The sequence below is a fragment of the Orcinus orca genome, chromosome 19, assembly GCF_937001465.1.
Source record: "Orcinus orca chromosome 19, mOrcOrc1.1, whole genome shotgun sequence".
Taxonomy (NCBI): Eukaryota; Metazoa; Chordata; class Mammalia; order Artiodactyla; family Delphinidae; genus Orcinus; species Orcinus orca.
This window is the reverse complement of record NC_064577.1, coordinates 34,914,903-34,938,863: the sequence shown is the minus strand read 5'-3', so window position 1 is coordinate 34,938,863 and position 23,961 is coordinate 34,914,903. Positions and strand designations below refer to the sequence as shown.

The window sequence follows — 23,961 nt, the reverse complement described above, 5'->3', positions numbered from 1 at the left end:
GTATACTTATGTACATCCAACAGCAGGTCCAGGACAGAATTATTAATCTCTATACTCTTCTCCTTGACCCTGAGGTTTTTCTCCTACATTCTTGTATTCTTGTTCATTCCTGCTCTATTTCTTTCTTTCTTCTGTTAACCCCAGAAGACCTGTGTGACCACCAAGGTGTACTTTTTATTGTTTTTACTCCCCTCCCTCTGACACTCACAAGTGCTGACCCTTTATTCCCAGCTTATAGCTAGACCAACTCCTGTTCATCATCAACACCATTGGGGACGTCTTCTGTGCCATCTCTTTGCGACTTCTGGGGAACTAACACCTGGTTGGGAGACTACCTTGGAAGGGATAGCATCTAAAACTAAGTGCAAATCTTGACTAAATTGCGTGGTGGATTTTGACTTAAGAGTGGAATTTTGGATAGCTCAGGAGTTAGAGACGTCACCTCAGGCTTGTCTGAAATGGGTCAGGGCTGCATCAATCCCAACCAATACTCCTCTGGGCCATATACTCTGGGGTCGGGAAAGATTTGGACAACAGGAATTAAAAGGAAAAAAACTTAGTGCGTTATGTAATCAAGTTTGGTCACAATATGAGTTAGGAAATTTAAAATGGAGTGAAGTACCCTATTTTCATCAAATTTTCATGGCCTTGTATCTAGGCAATGGAACCCAAAATGAATTTAAGGCATGTGTAGCTCGGGAGGGATAACTCTAGGAAGGACACAAAGGACTTAATAAATGTGATTAGGGCTTCCCTGGTGGCGCAGTGGTTGAGAGTCCGCCTGTCGATGCAGGGGACACGGGTTCGTGCCCTGTTCCGGGAAGATCCCACATGCTGCGGAGCAGCTGGGCCCGTGAGCCATGGTCGCTGAGCCTGTGCGTCCGGAGCCTGTGCTCTGCAGAGGGGGAGGCCACAGCAGTGAGAGGCCCTCGTACCGCAAGGAGGAAAAAAAAAAAAAGGACAGTTTGTGCTGTGATTCTGGGAAAAGAAGCCTGCCTCGTGTCAGTTCTTGGAAGGCTCTGCATGTGGCGAGTGTTAGGGTAATGTGGCAGGGGTGTGGGGAGCACCCAGGGGAGCCAGCCACATGTGTCAACATCATCAGGCAGGAGCGAGGCACAACCAAGGTGGAAATCACTTGACGAGATGCCCTGTAAGATCCCAACCAGGCCAAAACATTCTGTTTCTGTGATGTTCCATGGGAGTAGCTGAGGGGGCAGAAGGCAGGGGACCCGGCAGCATGAGACGCCTTGGCGTGTTCTTAAGGATTGAGATGGGGACCAAATAGAAGAGCATGGACTGAAAGGTATGTTGGGAAGAAGGCTCTACGTGCTCTATTTTCTCCAGTATATATATATATATATTTTTTTTTTAATAAATTTATTTATTTCTTTATTTATTTTTGGCTGCCTTGGGTCTTCATTGCTGTGCACAGCCTTTCTCTAGTTGCGGAGAGCGGGGGCTACTTTTCATTGTGGTGCGCGGGCTTCTCATTGCAGTGGCTTTTCGTTGCAGAGCATGGGCTCTAGGCACGCGGGCTTCAGTAGTTGTGGCTCACAGGCTCTAGAGCGCAGGCTCAGTAGTTGTGGCCCACGGGTTTAGCTGCTCCGTGGCACGTAGTATCTTCCCGGACCAGGGCTTGAACCCGTGTCCCCTGCCTTGGCAGGCAGATTCTTAACCACTGCACCACCAGGGAAGTAACATCCAGTATATATTTAAAATACTATTAATTTATTTAATATTATATTCTATACATATAGAATATATATATAGAATATATGACTGAATATTCTAAAATATATAATGTTCTTATATACATGGCTATTGTTTCACTCCTGTCACTCATAACTAGAACGCGTTCCCATCAGGGCAGGGATCTTTGTCCTGTCCACTGCTGCTCACCCAGCCAGCACCTAGAATGATGCCTGGCACACAGCAGGTGCTCAATAAATATTTTCTGAATGAATGAAGATCGTCTCTGGATATTCAGAAGTCAATAATAACCATGAAGAGTCTTTCAAAATAGTGCGGAAATAAGCTCTTAGGTCAGAGTCTCTGGCCCCAACACTTCCTCTTTGACTTGTTGCCTGGGTAGTGGGCTCTCCCTCTGCCACATGAGCTGTGGGCAGTTAGCTCATACTGTGGGGAAGATCTGGGAGAACAGGAAGAAGAAATGTGAAAGAAAGACCCAAGCCACAGCAACAAGGCTCTACCAATGAGCTGAGGTAAGGTAAAGTGACCAGCTGGTGGCTTTGCTTATCCAGTTAAACAGGATTCATGGCTTAGGGAAGCTGTACCCTCTCCTACCCAGAGCAACGAGAAGCCAGGAGAGGTTGCCCTGCAAGGCAAGAGCCATGTAGTGGGAGAAATGTTCACGTTGTGCAAATCGATTCACGCATTAGGCGGAATCACCGTTAGAAGCTGGCAACCCTCCCTGACTGGCAGCTGCCAGCACAGCCTAATTAATCCAGCAGCAGTAGTGGAGAAGAACATGACACTTCATGACTGATAAACAAGCCTAAAAATAGGCTCCATCTTTTCTCCAATGCCCCTCCCCCCAATCAGATTCCCTCTCCTCATGAGCTTCAGTGGGAGGGGATTGGAGTGATGCTAGGGATGAAGTGAAAATGAAAGGGAACAAAAGAAAAGCCCCACCCTCACATGATTCTGGACAACAGGTTTTATTTAGAATCGCTGTTCCAGAGTTTGATTAGTATCTTGCCTCCTTTCCCTGGATGCCGGTTGAAACCAGGATTTTTGAAGACAAGCCAAGAAATACCACTTATTTGGTTAACTGAACTGGATCAAAGGCCCAAGGACAACCACCAAATGTACTAATGTATTAGAACTAATGTAATGTTCTAAATGCATTAGGCAGCCACCCAAATGTACTGCACATAACTGTATCAGACGCTACAGGAAGGGCCAGAGAGTGGAGTAACCCCACAGTACTGGGAGATAAGAGGCAAGTACTAGAAGGATAAATGGCATTTGAAAAAGACATTATGCTCAATTCAAAAATGGGCAAGGGATTTCAATAGACATGTCTCCGAAGAAGACATATAAATGGCCCATGGGCACATGAAAAGATGCTCAATGTCATTAGTCATTAGGGAAATGCCAATCAAAAACCCAAGCAAGATACCACTTCACACCCACTAGGATGGCTGTAATCAAAAAGACGAACAATAACAAGTGTCGGTGATTATGTAGAGAAATTGGAACCCTCATACATTGCTGGAGGGAGTGTAAAATGGTGCAGCCGCTTTGGAAAACAGTCTGGAAGTCCCTCTCCCCACCCACTAGTAGCCTGGCTTGGCCTGGGAACTCAATGGGAAGCTTATGTTTGGAATTTTATTTTATTCTATTTACTTATTTTTTGGGCCATGCCATGCAGCTGGCGGGATCTCAGTTCCCCAGCCAGGGATTGAACCCAGGCCACAGCAGTGCAAGTCTGTAACCGTAACCACTGGGCCACCAGGGAACTCCCCATGTTTGAAATTTTAGAACAAATGATAGAAAGAAAAAATGGACAATTCAGACCCACCCACAGCAGCCACGATGGTAATGGCAGAATGAAAAGGTCAGTTTCACTTAAAGATGGTTGTCATCATTGCTGCTCTTGGCCTCTTGGAGCTACCCTGAGAGCTGTCCATTCTCAAGCCTCCAGATAATTGTGTGGACCACTAACATCCTTACACAAAATGTCCTTTCTGGTCAAGACAGACTCAGAGAGGAGGCCCTGATGACACAGGGACTGAGTACTTCCAATACCCCAAATAGCTGCTTTGGGTAATAAATCAATAAAGCAGTTTCTGAATGTGATTTGTCTTCCCATACAGATTGACATAAGGAAGAGCATGCATTCCCTTTGCCAGCTCGTGAATTCAGGTCCACAGGACATTGATATTTCTTTGCGTTGTTATTTATTTATTTGGCCACACTGTGTGGCATGTGGGATCTTAGTTCCCCGACCAGGGATTAAACCCGCGCCCCCTGCATTGGAAGCGTGGAGTCTTAACCACTGGACCACCAGGGAAGTCCCTCTGTGTAAATTATTAAGTGGGCACTGGAACATCTTGGCTACTTCCAGTCCAACTCTCAGGACCCACTTCCCTGTGGTCAGTGAAGGGGTCCACAACATGCTACAGTGACATCAGGATTATTTTGAGCTGAAGACATTTGAGAATCCAACAGTCGCAGAAAGACACTTTTTCTGAACTCCCCTTATCTGCATAAAAACAGAACCTCCCAAAAGAATTCAACTGTCATAAATCCCCTCTCCGTGAGTTTCACAACCAGAGAAGATTGACTCCGATCACCAGAGACAAGAAGTAAGCACCAGGATAAGAAATCACCTAAATAGACTTTGTCACAATGTCCATCTTGTCTCCCATCCATTCTCCTAAGGCCTCATTTATTTTTCATACATTTCTTTTCCCATAAATCTCTTTTCTCTCCCTCATTAAAAATTGTATATAAGGGCTTCCCTGGTGGCACAGAGGTGAAGAATCCGCCTGCCATTGCAGGTGACACGGGTTCGTGCCCTGGTCCGGGGAGATCCCACATGCTGCGGAGCAACTAAGCCCGTGAGTCACAACTACTGAAGCCCGCGTGCCACAACTACTGAGGCCCGCGCACCTAGAGCCCGTGCTCTGCAACAAGAGAAGCCACCGCAGTGAGAAGCCTGCACACCGCAACAGGAGTAGCTCCTGCTTGCCGCAACTAGAGAAAGCCACCGCTCAGCAACGAAGACCCAACGCAGCCATAAATAAATAAATTAAAATTTATTTTAAAAAAATGGTATATAAGCCCCAAATTCTAACCACCCCTTTGAGTCACATTTTTCTGTATGCTCTTGCCTATGTACATGAATAAAAACTTATCTTTTCTCCTGTTTATCTGTCAGTTTCAATTTAATTCTCGGGACCCGAATCACCAATAACTAAGTGGACTGAAGAAAAGTTTTTCCTCCTTGACACCACTCATAAGGTGGACAGATGAACTTACAAATAATGGAATCGGTTGACCTACGGCCCTACTTTGATCAGAATACAAGAACCATGTCTTAATTATTAAGAGATTCTCTCTTAATAATAAGATGCTCTCTTATTAAGAGCAATTTGTTACACACTGTCAATTTCAATACACACTCATTTAATGAATCACAATTACAAAGGAGCCTCACCAACATGGCAGTCCCATGACCTGTGCATGCAGGACATGGGTTAACTTGAGGTGGGTTAACTCTAGTTTGTAACTACAAAGTAGTAGGTTTGGTTTACTTTTATGATTACGAAAATACTTATTATTTTATAGCTATGTCACATACCAATTTTTTCTTTCTTTCTCTCTTACTAAACCATAATCTCCCTGGTTCTGAGATAAAATAATGGACCTACTTTAGATTTGTGCAAAAGGAGCTAAAGGTATATTTTTTTCCTGTGCCTCACTGGTTATTCATTTATGTATGCTGGAGAGGAGATGAGACAATATCTGAAACAGACTTTAAGTATAGAAAATTAGGGTTGAAAAGGATCTGAAAGGTTGTCCATTTTAACCACCTACTTGATGTTTGAATCTACTCAAGGACAGCCTGACAAGGGTGTGTTCTGCTTATGCTCAAACACCCCCAGCAGCAGCATAATTGACTATAAGTCACCTTACTTTGTTCTCTGATGGCTCAAATACTTAGATTTCTTCCTTAAACTGAGCCTAAATTTTTCTCCTGGCATTCTCACCCATTGGTCTTAGTCTAATTGGTCCTCTTGAGGTCATCTAGAATACATACGCCTAATCCTTCTCCCACCTGATCAAACCATTATACACCCAAGTCTAGCTTTTCTAGGTTAAATGTCCTTGGTTTCTTCCGGTATTCTTCATATCACTTGGGTTTCTAATCCTAAGATTCATATGAACAATTCTGGAAAAGTTCAGTAAGTAGGAGAGACTCACCCTACCAGACATCAAGACTCCTTATAAAGCTTTAGTAATTAGGAATTTTAGGATTATATTCTCAAATTCTGTTTAAAAACAACCTGGTTGGCATTTTAATTAGTTTTGCCTTAAATTTATAATTGATTTGGGAATTGATGGCAACTTTATTACATAGCTTTTCCCATCCATGAATATTCTCATTTGTCTAGGTTTTTTAAAATGTCCTCTGCTAATGTTTTATATTTTCCTCCGAAAAGATTTTGTATATCTTGTGGATTCTTTACTGGCTACCTTTAGGTTTCCTTTCTCTTATAAATGGAATTTTTAAAAATTATTTTTTCCATTTATTGCTCCTGCACTATAATAGTGTTACTGATTTTTGTATTATGAATTTTATACCCAGCAATCTTGTCAAATTCTCAAATTGATGTTAACAATCAGTCATAAATCTGATCAGGTCATGAATTACTATTATTATACTCTGAGGTATTTGATTTGCTAAAGTTTCATATAGGATTTTCCTGTCTATGTTCTTAACTGAAATCAGTCTATAAGCTTCCCTTTTATACTGTTACTATTCAGTTTTGTTATCAAGATTCATGTGGTAGGCACTATTAGTTGCCTTCCCAGCCATCACCATGTATTTCCCACCTCCTTTCTTAGAAGCAGATCATGCCTCTCTTGAACATCTTTCCTTTTTTAATCAGGGAGGAAAATCTCACATCTCATTGGCTGGAACTAGGTCACTTGCCATCCCTAGTTGCAAAGGTGGCTGGGAAAATAAGTATCTGACATTTTCAACCCGTGAAATACTTAGAAATTTTTACATTTCTAAATGATGAGGGAGTTCATTTATTGTTGCTACCAATTTCTTATTGTCATGCTCTTTAATCAGCCAACAGGATCTACACAATATTGATTTTCTGGTATTTGAGACTGGTTTCTGGCCTACTTTGTATAATCAGTTTTTTTCATGTGTGTTTGAAAGGCATGTTGGTTCCAGGGTCTATTAATGTCCACTATATCAAGCTTGTAATTCTGTCATTTACATCTTCTCTATGTTTCTTCAATTGTTTGTCTATTCGATCTATCAGTTTATTAAACAAGTAGGTTAAAATCTCCCATTATAACTTTAGGCCACTTGTGATTTTGTCAGTGTTGCCATATCTTTGTTGAGCTAGGTTCAGGTTTAGGGTGTAACACACATTATTATTGTGATCACTGACACATTTCAATTTATCATCTGACAAACAAAATTTGTTTTCTATTTACTGTGCTTTTTGTAGGCTTCTCTTTGTTCTTCCTCTGCCTTCCATTGGATTGGTCAAGTTTTCTCTTGGAAGTTACATATTATTTTACTATTCTTTTAGAGGTTACCTTTACATTTTGAATACACATATTTGCCTTAAATTTTTAAAAAATATTTATTTGGCTGAGACAGGTCTTAGTTGCAGCATGTGGGATCTTTTAGTTGTGGCATGCAGGCTCTTAGCTATGGCACGCAGTATCGAACCCAGGCCCCCTGCATTGGGAGCACAGAGTCTTAACCACTGGACCACCAGGGAAGTCCCTGCCTTAAATTTTTTTTAATTAATAAACATCTCTTTTTTCTTCCTAGATGATATTAGCAACTTAGAGTACTTTTTTTTAAACTATACTTACTACCCTTTCATCTTCTGTTATTATTGTCTGTTATTTAAATTCCACAAATATTTCCAATTACTAACTATTCATATATTTGAAACATTCTATGCTCATTCAGATTTGTCCAGATGTTTACCAATTTCTTTGTTTACTATTATTTTTAGATTCCCTCCTCCTATTTCTTGGTTTCAATTTCCTTTTACTTCAAGTACAACCTTTAGTAGTTCTTTCAATCTGTGTCTCTGAGTAGTAACCTTTCTCAGCCCTTGATTGTCAGACATGATTTTTTTTGCACCATTCTCAGTCCCAACACCCCATTTACATGCACCGAGGCTACACTTCCTGTCCCCTTATGGGAATGACATCCACAGCCCCTAGGTGTCAGGGCCCACACTCAGTTCTGACATCCCCCAGCTTACTTAGCATTAACTCATTTGCTTTCCACTCCAGTTAGTTTCCTCTTTATTTCTAGTACCTGAGGATTTCCCTTTCTTTGCTTTGAACTCAGCTTTATATTGTTATATTTCATCCTGTGTCTGTCATATGAGGTGGGGGGAGGGTCCGTATTAATCCTTTTAGTTATTATTACTGGAAGTCCAGATATTCTATTTATAACAAATTTCCCTCTTACTAATGTTTAGTATTCTCCTTTAAAATAAATGTCATATATTTTGATAGAGAAAACAGACATGACAGAGACAGCTGGACACTTCTTGTTCTGTTTCAGGAAAAGTTATAAAGTTTTCTAATTTCTTGAATTTGGTACACAGGGAACATTCCCCAGGCAATAACTTTGGAAAATGCAATCGTCTGCTGAGAAATGGAATTTTCTGTAGGTTTGTATCTATTTTCTTGCACCACCCCCCTGCCCCACTTCTCTTTGCTCTACAGAGGTGATCGATGCTCAATATTTGATTTTGAGTACACCCTTTGCACTAAGAATGCCAAAACAGCATATTGAGAAACCTCTCTCTGCAAGGAAGCCATCCTCAGGCTAGACCCAGAGCTCAGCTACTCCTGCAAATCAACAGCTGGCTGCAGGCTGCACTGGTTCCAAATCCTGGGAATTCACAGCTACTGATAGATGAACAGGATCAATCTCATTTGCATTTCATCGTGACTCAGGAATTCCCTGGTACTGCTTCCCTGGGAAGATTAAATCAGCCAGGGTCAGGATATTGGTCTGAGAGATTTCCAAACACGCTGACAGAACACAAACCCTCCCATCAAGAAGAAATAGTCCCCTTCAGCCTGTCGAAGGGTAGAGGTCATACAAGAATGAGGGAATCCAAATATGGCTCCTCTCAGAAACACCTGACCGTGGCACTGAGCATGGAGAAATATTCACAAGCGTCAGTGTTTAAACTGGGGACACAGTCCAGCTACTATGCTGGAAGTGCTTTCTGGATGAGAAAAGGCCAATAGGAGAGGCCATAGATGGTGGTAAAGAGTATTCATGGAGATGGTAGCAATGACCACAATGGTCATATGCTGGTTCACTGACATAGACAGTTACTTTTGAGAAAATATGGCACGTGACTACAAATGTTCTGACCCAGAAAACTGAAAGGAAGAAAATGACCTGGAAGCGGGGTGTAAGGTCGGGAGAAGATCAGACAAGCCCCAACAATCAATTATGTCATTAGTGATAAGAAAACAGAAGAGATTAAAGAATGTATTTTGCAAAACAGAAATGGCGGTCCTGATCAGTGCTGGCTGATCATCCTTGAATCTTTACCCTTCCAGAGGAGAGATGACAACCTCTACCTTGGGAAGGATGGGTCTACTTGAGAAACAGAAACCACCCGAGTACTCCATAGCGCTTTGGTCACAGGTGACCGGTGGTTGTGTCATCTCCCTTTGCGGACACCCGAGTGGTCACTCGGCAGGAAGTGGAAATCTTACTGAGTCAAGACCCCAACAGCACACGGCCACATTCAGCACTTACTTTTGTACAACTTACAGGCAAAGCTGCCTCTTTCCTTCTGCTAACCCGGGACCACGGGTGAAGACAAAGCCCTTTCATTCTTAAGATCAGATTTCATCTTAACATGTCGTGGAAGGGTTGGGAGAGGTAAGAGGAAAGCTCCTCCTGATGAAAACGCGCTTGAGGACTATTTTGCAGAACGTAGGGGTTTCTGTTTTTGGCAGCAACTAGACTGGCAGTTTTGGAGGGCGGATGTAAAGACTTTCCAAGTCACCTTTTTATCCCAGACAGTCACAGCCTCTACCTCAGTCTTGCAGTGGGGCTGGGTGGGAGCCCCTGGGCAGGGTGGGCGCCCGGAGGCGGAGCACCCGCTGCCAGGACTTACCTGTTGAGATACACGCGTTTCTCCGTGAACTGCCCGTTCCCATGGTGAGGGTCCTCGAAGGGCTCGTTCTGGACGACCTCCACCCCTTCTCCTCGGTCGCTCTGTTCGTGGCTGTGCTTGCTGATCATGTACAGCTGTCCAATTTTGTACTACAAAACACACAGACACAGAGGGGTCAGACCCATCGCTCGCCTCCGAAAACTGCCCCCGCGCCACCGCCGCCGCTGCGCCGCAAGCAACTCAGAGCATCAGCACTTCCTGTTGAGAAAAGAAAGCAGGCACGTGGGCCTGCTGGTACTCTTCCCCAGGAAGAAGGTGGAGAACGAGCTGTGAGTAGAATGCAGAAACGGCCTGTTCCTGTGAACACTCTGCATCACCTTGGCAGATACTTGCCGGTGTGGCCGATGGCCTTCAAGGTTTGGCAGCCGATCAACCAACCCATGGGTAGCAGCTGGGAGGTGGGCACGCTGGAGTCTCCCTTTCCACTCTGGCTCTACAGGGTTAAGTGACGCTGAAGTCCTATCCTGCTTGGCTCAAGACAGGCTCAGACAGGCTAAGGTTTGTGATTTCTGTCCCTTCTTTCTGCCTGATTAACTGCATTGCTGGGCACAAGAGAATTAGATGTCACCTGTCTCTTCCATCGCCTCTCTCAAAGTGTTCAACTCTCCTGGAGGCCTCTGTCCCATAGAATGGTGGTTCTCAAAGGTGGCTGGACGTTAGAGTCACCTGGAAGCTTTAAAAAAAAAAACCCTCCAGATGCCCAGGCCCCACTATGAGTGGAAACTGGACCCACCTTTAGGCTGGTCCACAAGGAGGAAAATCTACAGTATCTTTAAGTCCTGGGGCTTTAGTGCGGGGCCTTCCAGGCTGAGATGCCAGAAGTTACATGTGCTTACACGAAAATGATAAAATGGAATAACATGTAATGTGAACACTGTCCGTGCCACCTGTATCTTTGAGCTGTTCCATTCTCTTTCTTGCCTCTCTGAAAACCCTGGGGCCAGCAGGCATCTCTTCACCCAGTGAACTTCCAAAGTGACAAAACTAATTTGACGGAGGGGAAAAGAAGAGAGAGAGGAAGGAGGGAGTCAAATGACTTTTGCACCGAGGAAGTCTGCTCAGAATCAGCAGGCAGGGCGATGAGACACTGCTGTGGTCCTTCCACAGATTCGGTGTGAAACAACACACAGCGTCAGCATCATCAAGGCCCGAGGGATGGGGGGAAGGGGCCTGAGTCTGCAGCAGGCTAATCACGGCTCCGGGTTATTCCCAAAGAGCCCAGGCCAGCAGGTATGTAGGTCCCCTGTCTATGTGCATAAGAGAGAGAAATAGATTTTAAATTAAGGGGGCATGTATAATGTACAAGTCAACAGTGCAGTCAGTTCCAAAGCTGAGAGGACACACACGTCCAAAGGTCCCTCTTCCATTCTGAGGCAGGTGCCGGGAGGGGAGTGTGAACAGAATGGGAAAGGCTCTGGTGTGAGGCCAGCCTGAGGGACCAGGCCCAGTAACCATGACAATGGGAACTGCAGCCTTCTGGCTCTTCTCAAAGGGCAGTGCTTCCTGTCTGTGCCACGCCTCTCCCCCAGAAGGGTCTGCATTTAAAATGCGTTTAATGTAACTGTGTGTGTGTGCTGAGGATAAGAGCAGGGAGAGGAGAGAGGAAAATCAAAGATAAAATTTATTTTTAAACAAATTTTGGGATTAGAAACTTGCCTTGGCTTCCCCTCTTCCCTTTGCTTACAAAGACTGACTAATACTGTTTCAAGGAGGAAGACAGTGAGAAAAAGTTTACAGATTGGAGATATGTGAGATCAACACTCTACCTTATACGGATGGGCACACAAGCCTGGAACAGCATGTCCAGCTGCCCAGGGGGTGGAGATTTCACTGGCAGTTGCTTTGTACTTGGAGTTCAAAAAAATACGTGTTTACTTACAATGGAATATTACTGTGCCATAAAAAGGAAGGAAGTACTGATACTGATACTGCTTAATGTGTGTTACCAGTTGAATTGTGTTTTCCCAAAATTCATATGTTGAAGTCCCAGTACCTCAGAATGTGACCTTATTTGGAGATAGGGTCCTTACAGAGGTAATCAAATTAAAATGAGGTCATTAGGATGGGCACTAGTCCAATAGGACTGGTTTCCTTACACAAAGGGGCAAGTTGGACATAGAGACACTCATAGGAAGAATAGGAGATGAAGCGATGCACGAAGATGGCCATCTACCAGCCAAGGACGGACCTGGAACAGATCCTTCCCTCCCAGCCTTCAGAAGGAACCAGCCCTGCCTGCTGACACTTGATCTTTGACTTCCACCATTCACAACTGTGAGCCCTTACAACTCTGGTTGGTTAAGCCACCCATTCTGTGGTGCTTTGCTATGGCAGCCCGAGCAAACCCATACAATGGGTACGGGGCTTCCTTTTGGGGTGATGAAAGTGTTCTGGATCTGGATAGAGGTGGTGGTTGCACAGTATTGTGAGTGTACTAGATGCTGCTGAATTGACTTTAAAATGGTTAATTTTGTGTTATGTGATTTCCACCTTGTGGAAAGGGAATGCTGCCACCATTCCAGTAAACAATGAATGTTTGCCGGCCATCAAGCCATTAGCCACTGTAGCCACACAACGTCCCCCCACCCCACCCAGCCCCAATGGCGTGCCCTGAGGGGAATTCAGGATGGAGACAAAAATGTAACATTCTGTGCTTTGGATACTGGCCCTAGATAGTTAAGATGTATATCTAAGGAATCATTTCAATGAGCCCAGACTCTTGCATCTTCCCACACATAAAAAAAACTCCAGGCCTTCCCTGGTGGCACAGTGGTTAAGAATCCGCCTGCCAATGCAGGGGACACGGGTTCGAGCCCTCGTCCAGGAAGATCCCACATGCCGCGGAGCAACTAAGCCCGTGCGCCACAACTACTGAGCCCATGCGCCGCATCTACTGAAGCCCACGTGCTCTAGAGCCTGTGCTCTGCAACAAGAGAAGCCACCGCAGTGAGAAGCCCGCGCACTGCAATGAAGAGTAGCCCCCACTCACCACAACTAGAGAAAGCCCGCGCGCAGCAACAAAGACCCTACACAGCCAAAAATAATAAATAAATAAATTTATAAAGAAAGACAAAAAAAACTCCTATATATTCTGGCTCCTCCTTTACCTCTTGGAGCAGTTTCTCAGAGCTCTAGGACTCAGTAAGCTCCCCAAATACAACTTAACTTGCATCTTTTAGGTTGTGCATTTTTCTTTAGTTGAAAACCTCAATTGTTTTAAAAAAAAGTGTTGACCCCACTTCTGAAGCAGATACCCCTAAGCCAAAATGCTGTCAAGGGCTTTAGTCGGGGGTGGGGGGACTTGACAGAAGGGATGCCTATCCCTGGACCATCTCCAGGAGCTCCAACTCACTCACGCATGAAAATGTATGGGACCAAGGGCGATGCATGACACAGAAAAGCCATTAGCCAGACGCGAGTAAGCCTGGCTGCGCTCAGCTCGATTGCTTCCTGCCCTGTTGAAAGGAAAGGGCCGAGGCAGCCAGAGGCTGATTCACCGTCAGCCAGAGGAGGGCCTGGCTGCCCAGCCTCATTGATCATTCTGGTGGCTCCTGAAAGAGCCATTGCAGGGCAGACACCAGCATTAGCTCACTAAGATAGCGTCAGGCCGTGGGCGACTGACAGACGCTGGAGGCAGTAACGTGGGTGACATTGTTCGGAGGTGGCGGGACACTCAAGCCCAGACACTGAGGTGGTTAAGGGCCCTGCGGCTGTCACTTTATTCACGCTCAAGCAAATCAGGCCTGTTCTCCTGGTTGTGGCCATCTGAGCTGGGCCATCCAGAAGCAGAGGTTTTAAAACACAAACTGACTCAAAGACACATGCATCGAGAAGCTTCTCAATTAGAGCGGACAGGGCAGGACAGAGAGTCCTTCAACCGTGTCTCAGAATCACCAGAGATACTCCTAAAAATGCTGAATCCTGGGCCATTCCAGCCCTTTTACATTCACACTCTGAGGTAGATGGAAGTTGGGGATCTTACCCAAATACAACGCTAAAAGCTGAGAACCACTGCGGCAGAGAGTGGGGAAGGCCTTCATTAGTACTTGCTCAGTACCAGACGGTGCCAAGACCAAAAGGTTCCATCTTTAGGGGACCTGTTTCTTCTTTCCTCTTTTAACACTGAATTCTTGCAAAGCTCTATCACTAATTCAGTGAGAATACTACATCACAGATCACCAACTCCAAACAAACTTGTATGTGAAATGAAGGCTGCGAAATCCATAGACTCAGAAGGATTCGGAAGACATTGAAGCCAGAGAGTCGATAACAGAATTGATAATGATGATGGTGGTGGTGATAGAGTAAAGCTTAACTGATTGCCTATCAGTGAGAGGCACCAATTAAGTGCTTTATATTCATTTCTAAGACTCACAATGATTCAGGTACATATTTACAGATGAGGAAGCTGAGTCTCCGAGAGGCTAGAGACTTCCTCCTGCCACGTGGCTTCTAGGTGGCAGAGCTGGTTTCAAAACCATGGGTCTGTACTCTTTCTTCTCCACTCAGCTTCAGCCCTTATTTCTCTAACAGGTGAACTGCTTTAACAAACCTAGATCTCATTATGATGAACAAAGAGGGATGGTTCAGAGCCACTGCCTTTGAACTTTGCTATTTCAGAAGATGAAGAACAAAAGTCTGATATCATTTGAAAGATCAAAGTTGTTTAAACTGTGCGCACATATGGAATGGTGGAGCAATTATGCTCTAACTTTGTAAAATCTACTGTTATAATTCCAGAGTTTGGGGAAATCATCATTACAGGCAATCACGATTAGAGACAGCTCTGCGCTGCAGGGCTGAGCCTCCATGAGAGCCATCATCAGAACAGCTACCCCAAATAATTCTCTCTGTAGTCAAAAAAAAACCCATGGGGACGCAGATCTTTCCCATTTGCATGCAGCGCTGCATGTTTGATAAAGCTGCAGAACTTGAGGGAAGGCAGAGTTGCATAACATGCCTGGAAAAGCCAAGGGGGGTTTCATCACTTTGTACTTTTGCAAACTCTGTGACTGGGCACGACCAAGGTACTTAATACAGTTCACCTCAAACCCTGATTTTTAGAAAAGGTGACCCCAAGTCAAAACTCCTGATTATGGTAAGGGATTATTAACTGACCATCACCAACACCTAAATAGCATCCTTGCCATTAGAAGTACTAGGCCCAAAGTTTTAGGTTCAGTAGAACCCTAAGCTTTCACTTAACTGCCCCTTCCCCCAATTGCTGAGCTTCAGAGATCTCTGCAAGGCCAGGCTCCCATATTCCCCTCCATAAAGAACCAAGGGGGTGTCATCTTTCTTCCAATCCCTCCCTTCCTGCCCCCTTTCTCATCCTTCATTAGTCCCAATACCTTTTTCAAACATCACGATGTGAAAGGTGGGAACCACTGTTTTGCAATAAACATTATTCAGCCTGGATGGAGTTATTCCCTGATGTCATGACTCAGGTCTTCAAGGCCCCAGATTGGGAATCAGAATTTACAACTATTTCCACTTCTACCATCAAAGCAGACGGATACCACACAATATGACAACCACGGAGAAATACCTGTCCCTCTGACTTAACCTGATATCATGTATGTTTCCATCTTTGAAATGTGCATGATTCCTGCCTCTCTCACTCTGGCTGTGTGGAGAGAGGAAAGAGCAGAGGGTGATACAAGGTGGCATTGCTGGGAGTTTGCCACATTATTCACATCACCCTTAATGCTTTTCTTGGCTTTTTTCCCCCAGTCTTCTCTACTCTTAATAAACGGACCTCAAAGCACAGTGGAGCAATTGCCTCACGATGCCCAAGGAGCCCCCTGCAGAGAGCGCCTGAAAGATAAAACATCACCCAGGACTCCAGTGCATTGCAGTCTTCACGCCAAGTGGTGCCAAAATTGTAATTCCACTCGGGGAAGGGGATGTGATGAGGCCAGATTTTAACAACCTCATATCAGAAAACTAGAGGCTAGAGCCAGCTGTTTTCTAGAATCTCACAGCACAGCTGAGGCAGTGGGACAAATGCTCTGGTCCAGCAGTCAGCAAACTATGTGGCCTGGTGCCTGTGTTTTTAAAATAAAGTTTCATTGGAACACAGCCGTACTCATTCATTCTGTGACTGCTCTCACGATACCACAGCAGATACTGTGTGGTTCAAAGAGCTGAAAATATTTACTATCAGGCCTTTTACAGAAAAAGGTTGCTGACCCCTGTCTAGTGCAGTGCTACTGGGTCCAGCACTAACCAGCGCTGTCCGGGATGGTGGCCACTCGCCGTATGTAGCTTATGAGCATTGGAAATGGGGCCTGTGCGATGGAGGGACTGAATTTAAAATTTTCTTTCCTTTTAATTAACTTAAACTTTAAAACTGATACTCGATTCAGCTATAAGAAAACTTTTACATACGTCTGAGACACACCATTCAGTAGACATAAATCTACTGTTTAAACTGAAAACTTTTATGAAATCTCAATTCACATCAGGTACCTCTGATGAAATTTTAGCATCTGGCTTGAGACTGCTTATAAGTGTAAAACGCACACTTAGTAACAACAGCAAAAAACTTAATAACAACAACAAAAAAAGTAAAGCTCATTAATAATTTTTAAATTGACTGCATATGGAAATGATAGTATTTTAGAGATACAGGGTTAACTAAAATATATTCTTAAAAATAACTTCACCTGTTTCTTTACATATGTGGTTGGCATTTGTGGCTCACATATTTCTATTGGATGGTGCTGGTCTAAGCCCTAAACTTGACCATCAGGGATGGAGAGTCAGGCCATCAATCCATACCAAGACTTCAGAGGCTGGCTGGTCAGGTCAAGGGTTTCCATGTGTTTCCAAGCTAGCGAGGTAGGGCACTGGTAATAAGGCATACATTTGGAGAAGCTCTCCCTTTCTGAGGACTGGCATTACCTGGACCTCCAGAGAGGTGATAATTGTTCACTGTGTGCTATGGTGGAAAGCACTGCAGTTTTAAAATTGAAAACCTGCAGCCAAAGTCCTGATTCTGCCTTTGATGAGTTTTGTAACCCTAGACAATTTGCTTAACTGAGCCACAGTTTCTTATCATTAAAATGGGATTAAGGAAACACCTCATGGGACATGGTGACAATCAAGTGAGAAAAAAACTTACAAATTAATATGCTTTATAAAATGTGAAACTGTACGCTGTAGCTATGGCTCCTTCTGTTTGGCAACACATCTGACTGGGAGGTGAAGATCTGTTTCATTTGTTTCCATTTTGCTACAGTTCTTTTTTTAAAAGGTCAAATCTTTATTTATTTTTGGCTGCATTGGGTCTTCGATGCTGCGCCTGGGCTTCCTCTAGTTGCAGCGAGCGGGGGCAACTCTTTGTTGCAGCACACGCGCTTCTCATTGCGGTGGCTTCTCTTGTTGCGGAGCACGGGCTCTAGGCACGCAGGCTTCAGTAGTTGTGGCTCACGGGCTCTAGAGCGCAGGCTCAGTAGTTGTAGCGCACGGGCTTGGTTGCTCCACGGCATGTGGGATCTTCCCGGACCAGGGCTCGAACCCGTGTCCCCTGCATTGGCAGGTGGATTCTTAACTACTGCGCCACCAGAGAAGTCCCTTGCTACAGTTCTATACAGGCTAAGAGAACAAGGCATCTGCCACACACACCCCTACAATGCAAAAATCGGGGAAAACCTGAGCATCAGCCCAAGACCGTCATTTCCTTCTGCAAAAATTGTATTAGATGGTAGTCAGATCAAACACTTCCCAAAACGTTATAAAAAAACTTGGGAACATCCATGTATATGACGTCCCTAGGGCAGTCAAATTCACAGAGACAGAAAGTAGAATGGTGGTTGCCAGCAGGGGTGGGGAGTTAACGCTTAATAGGACAGAGTTTCTGTGTGGGATGATGAAAAAGTTCTGGGGATGGATGGATGGTGTTGATGTTTGCATAACAATGTGAATGCACTCAATGCCACTGAACTGTACACTTAAAAATGGTTAGAACGGTAAACTTTATGTGATGTATATTTCATCACAATTCTTTAAAAAACCTGGAACATGTCGTTTTCCCCTGTCGCTTACTTACTTCACGCCTCAAGGTGGCCATCTATCAGTGATTCTATTTTTATGATTATGAAAAAACTTTTTTTAGGACAGGGACTTCTATATTTGGATGGACCTTTGGTTTGGAAGCTTATTTGAAGGTGTTGAGCCAAGGGGACAGAACTATAAAATGACTTCCCCCAGAGACAATGTTGCATGAGACGCCCGATTCCTGCCATGCCGGGGGAGATGCCTGGCTCACTCTGCCCTAAACTTAAATGTCTTTGACATTAGCAATCTGGAGGATTCCTGTTGCTGATGTTCCCAAGCAACATGGTGCTGACTGTGACAGTGTTACGGACAAACAGCCTGACAGAAGGGAAAGAGTGATTAACCGAATACAAATGCATTCTGACCCCGCCAACCTTAACTAGGGTCACTGAGAACCCCAGCTCACAGTTCACAGCCCAGCTCCTCCATCTGCCTGGGAGCAACTCTACAACAAGCCCAATTCCATTTCCTTTATTCCATTGGGAAGGTATGGTGTGTATTTTTACCTCTAAGGGCTGGATCTGATTTGGGTTCTGCAACGACATGACTGGCTAGCCCCATCAGTCCTTCTGGCTCTGCGACTCAAATGTCCAGATTTCTCCATGTAGACAAGTGAGGTTTAAAAAAAAAAAGAAGGTGTAAAGTTCCTTGGTGTTTCGTCAGCTCTCTCCCTGCCAGGTCAATAAAGCACGAAAACCAATATCCGATCCCACAAAGAAAATACAAACCTGCAGCTCATATTTCAGGATATCAGTGCTTCATCACATATTTATCTTTTCTCCCGGATCTTTATAAGCAGCTATCAGAGGTGCCTTGTTTATTACGTAATACTGGGTCATAATGCCAGGGTGCAGGAATGAAAAAGCTGATAAAAAGATTTAAGAAGGAGCTGGGTTATTGACATTTAATTCAAAAATCCACCTTCTGTGACAAACTAATATAAACAGCATTGTAGGCTGGTGCTTAACCCATTCTAAGTTTTGGACTAAACTGAATAGAAATAGAGCAACTCAATGCCAAGGAAAGGGCTCAGGGTATGCTTCGTGCTGGTGCAAGCAGAACTCTACACGCCTGTGACTGTACAAAATCGTAAATTGTTTCTAGTACACTCAGCCGTCCAGCAGCATAATCCACTTGACCGAGTACAGGAGGGTATAGTATATGAAAAGTAAGAGTGCACATTAAAAAAAAATAAGTTTATTTATTATTTTTGGCTGCATTGGGTCTTCGTTGCTGCACAGGGGCTTTCTCTAGTTGCGGCGAGCGGGAGCTGCTCTTCGTTGCAGTGTGTGGGCTTCTCATTGCGGTGGCTTCTCTTGTTGCGGAGCACGGGCTCAGCTGCTCCGCGGCATGTGGGATCTTCCCGGACCCCGGCTCGAACCCGTGTCGCCTGCATTGGCAGGGGGATTCTTAACCACTGCACCACCAGGGAAGTCCCAAGGGAGCACATTTTAACTGCTCCTTCCAACACTGACTCATCCTTGGGGGTGGTATTCTAGCCCTGAGAACTCATTTGATACACATATTGAAAAGCCAAAATGATAACACAGAGTGAGTAGAGCCTACTTTATAAGCATCGGCTCAGGCAAGAGGTGTCATCCCCTGGTATTGATAAATAAGAATCTGAACACGTTAGCCATTAGAGAGCAGCATGAAAAACCACAAAGAGAGCAAAGGCAGGAACTGCCAGAACTCAGTTCAAAACCACAAGGGTAGTTGGCCCTTGAGGCAGAACATAGGATTTCTCCAGACTTTGGTTGGGGGACACTCTTGGTCCCTTCTCGTTCGTGCACTGAACAAACAGAGTACATCAGGCTCTGTAGATACTGGAGGCAGAGCGATGAACAAGGTCGACCTGGTCTCCGGAGAAGAGGAGGGTTTCCTGAGTTCCACCTCGAAGACACAAGGCTGTGAGCTGAAGGAACTTGAGGCTGACGTAAAAGCCATGGGACCATTTGCCAAGAAATGTGAAACCAACTGCAACTCAAGTAAATGGAGAGGTTTGGTAACAGGGCTGACTTTTAGAAAGCAATCAAGGCTCTTGTGTTTACTACAAAGCAGAAACCCACAGCCAATCACAAGACCAAAAAGGGAGAAAACTAAGATAGAACCTTCCCAGAAATATATCCTGCACCGTCTCCTTGCCACACCCTGCTGTGTCGATGCTCATCTCCTTAACCTTGGCCTCATAACCAGAGGTGTTTCTAGGAGAGAGTTCTAGCTTTATGGGGGTAACAGGCTCTTTCCAGAATTAGAAAAGCCCCTGTTTGTGAAGCCTATTGTACCTACCAATCCTTCAGGAAAATGATGGGTGACATCAAGAGATGCTGTTGGTCTGGTTAAAGCTAGAAATATACTCGTAGGAATGATAGCAATTAGTTTTAGTGTCTTTGAGAACTTCTGAGAGCAGAAGAGCACACTGAATGCAAAGAGAAGCACTTGCTGCTTCATGTACAATTGAACAATGGGAGTTCTTAATGTTTTGCAAGAATTATTCAAGACACTTCATGCCTAGAACAAGAAGATCTCAGTAATATTTGAAGGTCACTGAACCCCTTTGCTTGCTTAAGTGCTAGTTGACACGGCAAGTGGTTTCAGGGCTCTGCTAACTCTAGAGCAATGATGAGAGTTATGACCAAGTTATATCTGTGGTTCAAAGTCTGGAAAACTCCAGCATCTGTTTTCACCCCACTTTGGAGGAGTGGCCCCAGGTTTCACATGCCTGCAGTGGTACCTGTAGCCCATAGGTAGCCGTAGGGTATGTGGCTGGGAAGGCACCATTCTCCTAAGCAATAGCAGCCTATGGGTGTTTCTTCCTTGGTAAAAAGAAGCAGATAACTGATGGAGAAAAGTATACAGTTGTCAACTCCTGCTCTCCTGAGACAGTTAATGAAGACAGGCAAAATAGAGTAAACTGGGTACACTTCCAGGAATTGCTACATTTAAAAATCTATCTTTGGGGCTTCCCTGGTGGCACAGTGGTTGAGAGTCCGCCTGCCGATGCAGGGGACACGGGTTTGTGCCCCGGTCCAGGAGAATCCCACATGCCGCAGAGCGGCTGGGCCCGTGAGCCATGGCCGCTGAGCTTGCGCGTCCGGAGCCTGTGCTCCGCAACGGGAGAGGCCACAACGGTGAGAGGCCCGCGTACCGCAAAAAAAAACAAAACAAAAAACAAAAAATTCTATCTTTTTCAGATACATGCACCCCAATGTTCACAGCAACACTATTTACAATAGCCAAGACATGGAAGCAACCTAAATGTCCATCAACAGATGAATGGATAAAGAAGATGTGTTTTTTTTTTTTTTTTTTTTTTTTTTTGCGGTACGCGGGCCTCTCACTGCCGTGGCCCCTCCCGTTGCAGAGCACAGGCTCCTGACGCGCAGGCTCAGTGGCCATGGCTCACGGGCCCAGCCGCTCCGCGGCATGTGGGATCCTCCCGGACCGGGGCACGAACCCATGTCCCCTAGCATCGGCAGGCGGACTCTCAACCACTGCGCCACCAGGGAAGCCCAGAAGATGTGTTTTATATATATACACACACACGATGGACTGCTACTCAGCCATAAAAAAGAATGAAATAATGCCATCTGCAGCAACATGGATGGACCCAGAGATGATCATACTAAGTGAAGTAAGTCAGAAAGACAAGTATCATATGATATCACTTATATGTGGAATCTGAAGTATGACACAAATGAACTTATCTACAAAACAGAAACGGACTCACAGACATAGACAACAGACTTGTGGTTGCTAAAGGGGGAGTAGAGGAGGGATGGAGTGGGAGTTTGGGATTAGCAGATGCAAACTATTGTATAGGATGGATAAATGACAAGGCCCTACTGTACAGCACAGGGGACTATATTCAATATCCTATAATAAACCGTATGGAAAAGAATATGAATAATATATGTGTGTGCATGTAACTGAATCACTTTGCTATACATCAGAAACTAATACATTATAAATCAACTATACTTCAATAAAATTACAAATAAATAAATAACTTTCTGATGCATCTCAGACTTATTCTAATGACCAAGAGAGAGATTCCATCAAATGGTACTTTTAAGGCTGAGTGGTGACCCTGTTCTTGCTCTGTCAACAGTCAGTAATCCTCCATCTCTGTGCATTCTCCTAGGGGAGGCAACACCGTGATGAAATAAATACAATTCACCGTGTTTTCAAAGAGTGGGGAGAAAAAAGAACACAGAGACAAAATGATGAATCGGAATGTTGTTCCTCACAGGATTCTTTTTTTATTTTTTAATTGTGGTAAAATATAGTTAACAAAATTTACTATTTTAGCCTTTTTTTTTTTTTTTTTTTGCGCTACGCGGGCCTCTCACTGCTGTGGCCTCTCCCGTTGCAGAGCACAGGCTCCGGACGCGCAGGCTCAGCGGCCATGGCTCACGGGCCCAGCCGCTCCGCGGCACGTGGGATCTTCCCGGACCGGGGCACGAACCCGTGTCCCCTGCATCGGCAGGCGGACTCTCAACCACTGCGCCACCAGGGAAGCCCGTTTTAGCCATTTTTAAATGTAGAATTCAGTTGCATTAAGTTCATTCATAATTGTTGTGCAACCAACACCACCTTCCATTTCTGAACTTTTTCATCATTTCAGAAAGAAACTCTGTCCCCATTAGATAGCAATTCCATTCCTCCTCCCTAGTAACCTCTAATCTACTTCCTGTTTATGAATGTGTCTATTCTAGATACGTCATGTAAGTGAAATCACACAATGTGCGTCCTTTCTTGATGGGCTTTTTCACTTTAGCATAACGTTTTCAAGGCTCATCCATGTTGTAGTATGTGTCAGAATTTCATTCCTTTTTAAGGCTGGAAAACATTCCATTGTATGTGTATACCATGGATACTTATTCATGCATCTGCTGATGGGTATTTGGGTGGCTTCCACCCTCTGGCTATTATTGTGACTAATGCTGCTATGAACGTTGGTATACAAATATCTGTTTGAGTTCACACCTAGATGTGGATTTGCTGGATCATATGATAATTCTACGTTTAACTTTTTAAGGAACCACCAAACTGTTTTCCACAGCAGCTGCATCATTTTATTCCCAGCAACAATGCACAAGGATTCCAGTTTCTCCACATCCTTGCCAACACTGGTTACTTTCCATTTTTTGTTTGTTTTTCAATAATAGCCATCCATATGGGTGGGATGTGGTCACATGATGTTGTAAAGTCTACGCTAATTTCTTTCTTGGATCTCACTGTTGTAAGGCTCTCTTTAGGTGGTGCTTGGGCATGTCAAATCTGTCTTCCAAATAAGTACTTGCGACTGCCCTGGGAGAGATTTCAACTCTACCATTTATTTAAATCAGAAGACCTTTCTGATAAAGCACTGATGAACTGAGGTGGTTATTTTTCAGGGAATTGGAGGGTGTCCCTTTGAAATGCTCTGCCTGCAAACAGAAGATGAAAATGCAACAAATCCCTTTACGTAAAAAGGCCCCAACATATTCATAATAGTTAAGTCACTATGGTGTAGGGCACCACAAAGAGACAGCCATGAATTATTACCTTAGGGAGTCCAGGGGTGGTGGTGGGCATGACCTGAAAAGGCACTTCTATTTCTCTTATAGAAGCTGCTTTCAGGATTATTTTGATGGCCCAGCCAGGAATGTAGTAAATTACAGAATCACAATGTAGAAGGCAGCAAACAGTCTTGCAGAATTTACTTATGAATCAAACGTGTATGACTTATATTCAAAGATTTGAGGTAAAAAAAGCCACTCTGGGTAATTTGCCTTTTTCATGTTTTTCTTATGGTTTAAGTCACTCTTTATTCTATTTTAGGTGAAGCTACTCTTGAAAAAGTAATCTTGGAAATAACTTTAGACTCTGCAGTGGATTTAAGTAGTTTCTCATGCTTGCTAGTTGTGTTTTTTTTTTTTTAAGTATACAATTCAGTAGTTTTTAG

At 44.2% G+C, this 23,961-nt stretch overlaps 1 protein-coding gene across 2 annotated transcripts in view; it reads right to left on the bottom strand.

Annotated features, from left to right (window-relative positions):
• Window positions 1-23,961, bottom strand: part of PITPNC1 (phosphatidylinositol transfer protein cytoplasmic 1) — a 263,252-nt gene that overhangs the window by 119,745 nt on the left and 119,546 nt on the right. For both annotated transcript variants that reach the window (XM_049701886.1, XM_049701884.1), the window contains exon 2: window positions 9,891-10,039. In XM_049701886.1, the coding sequence (XP_049557843.1) occupies window positions 9,891-9,933 (43 nt within the window). In that variant the 5' untranslated portion in view covers window positions 9,934-10,039. The remainder of the gene's footprint in view (window positions 1-9,890; window positions 10,040-23,961) is intronic.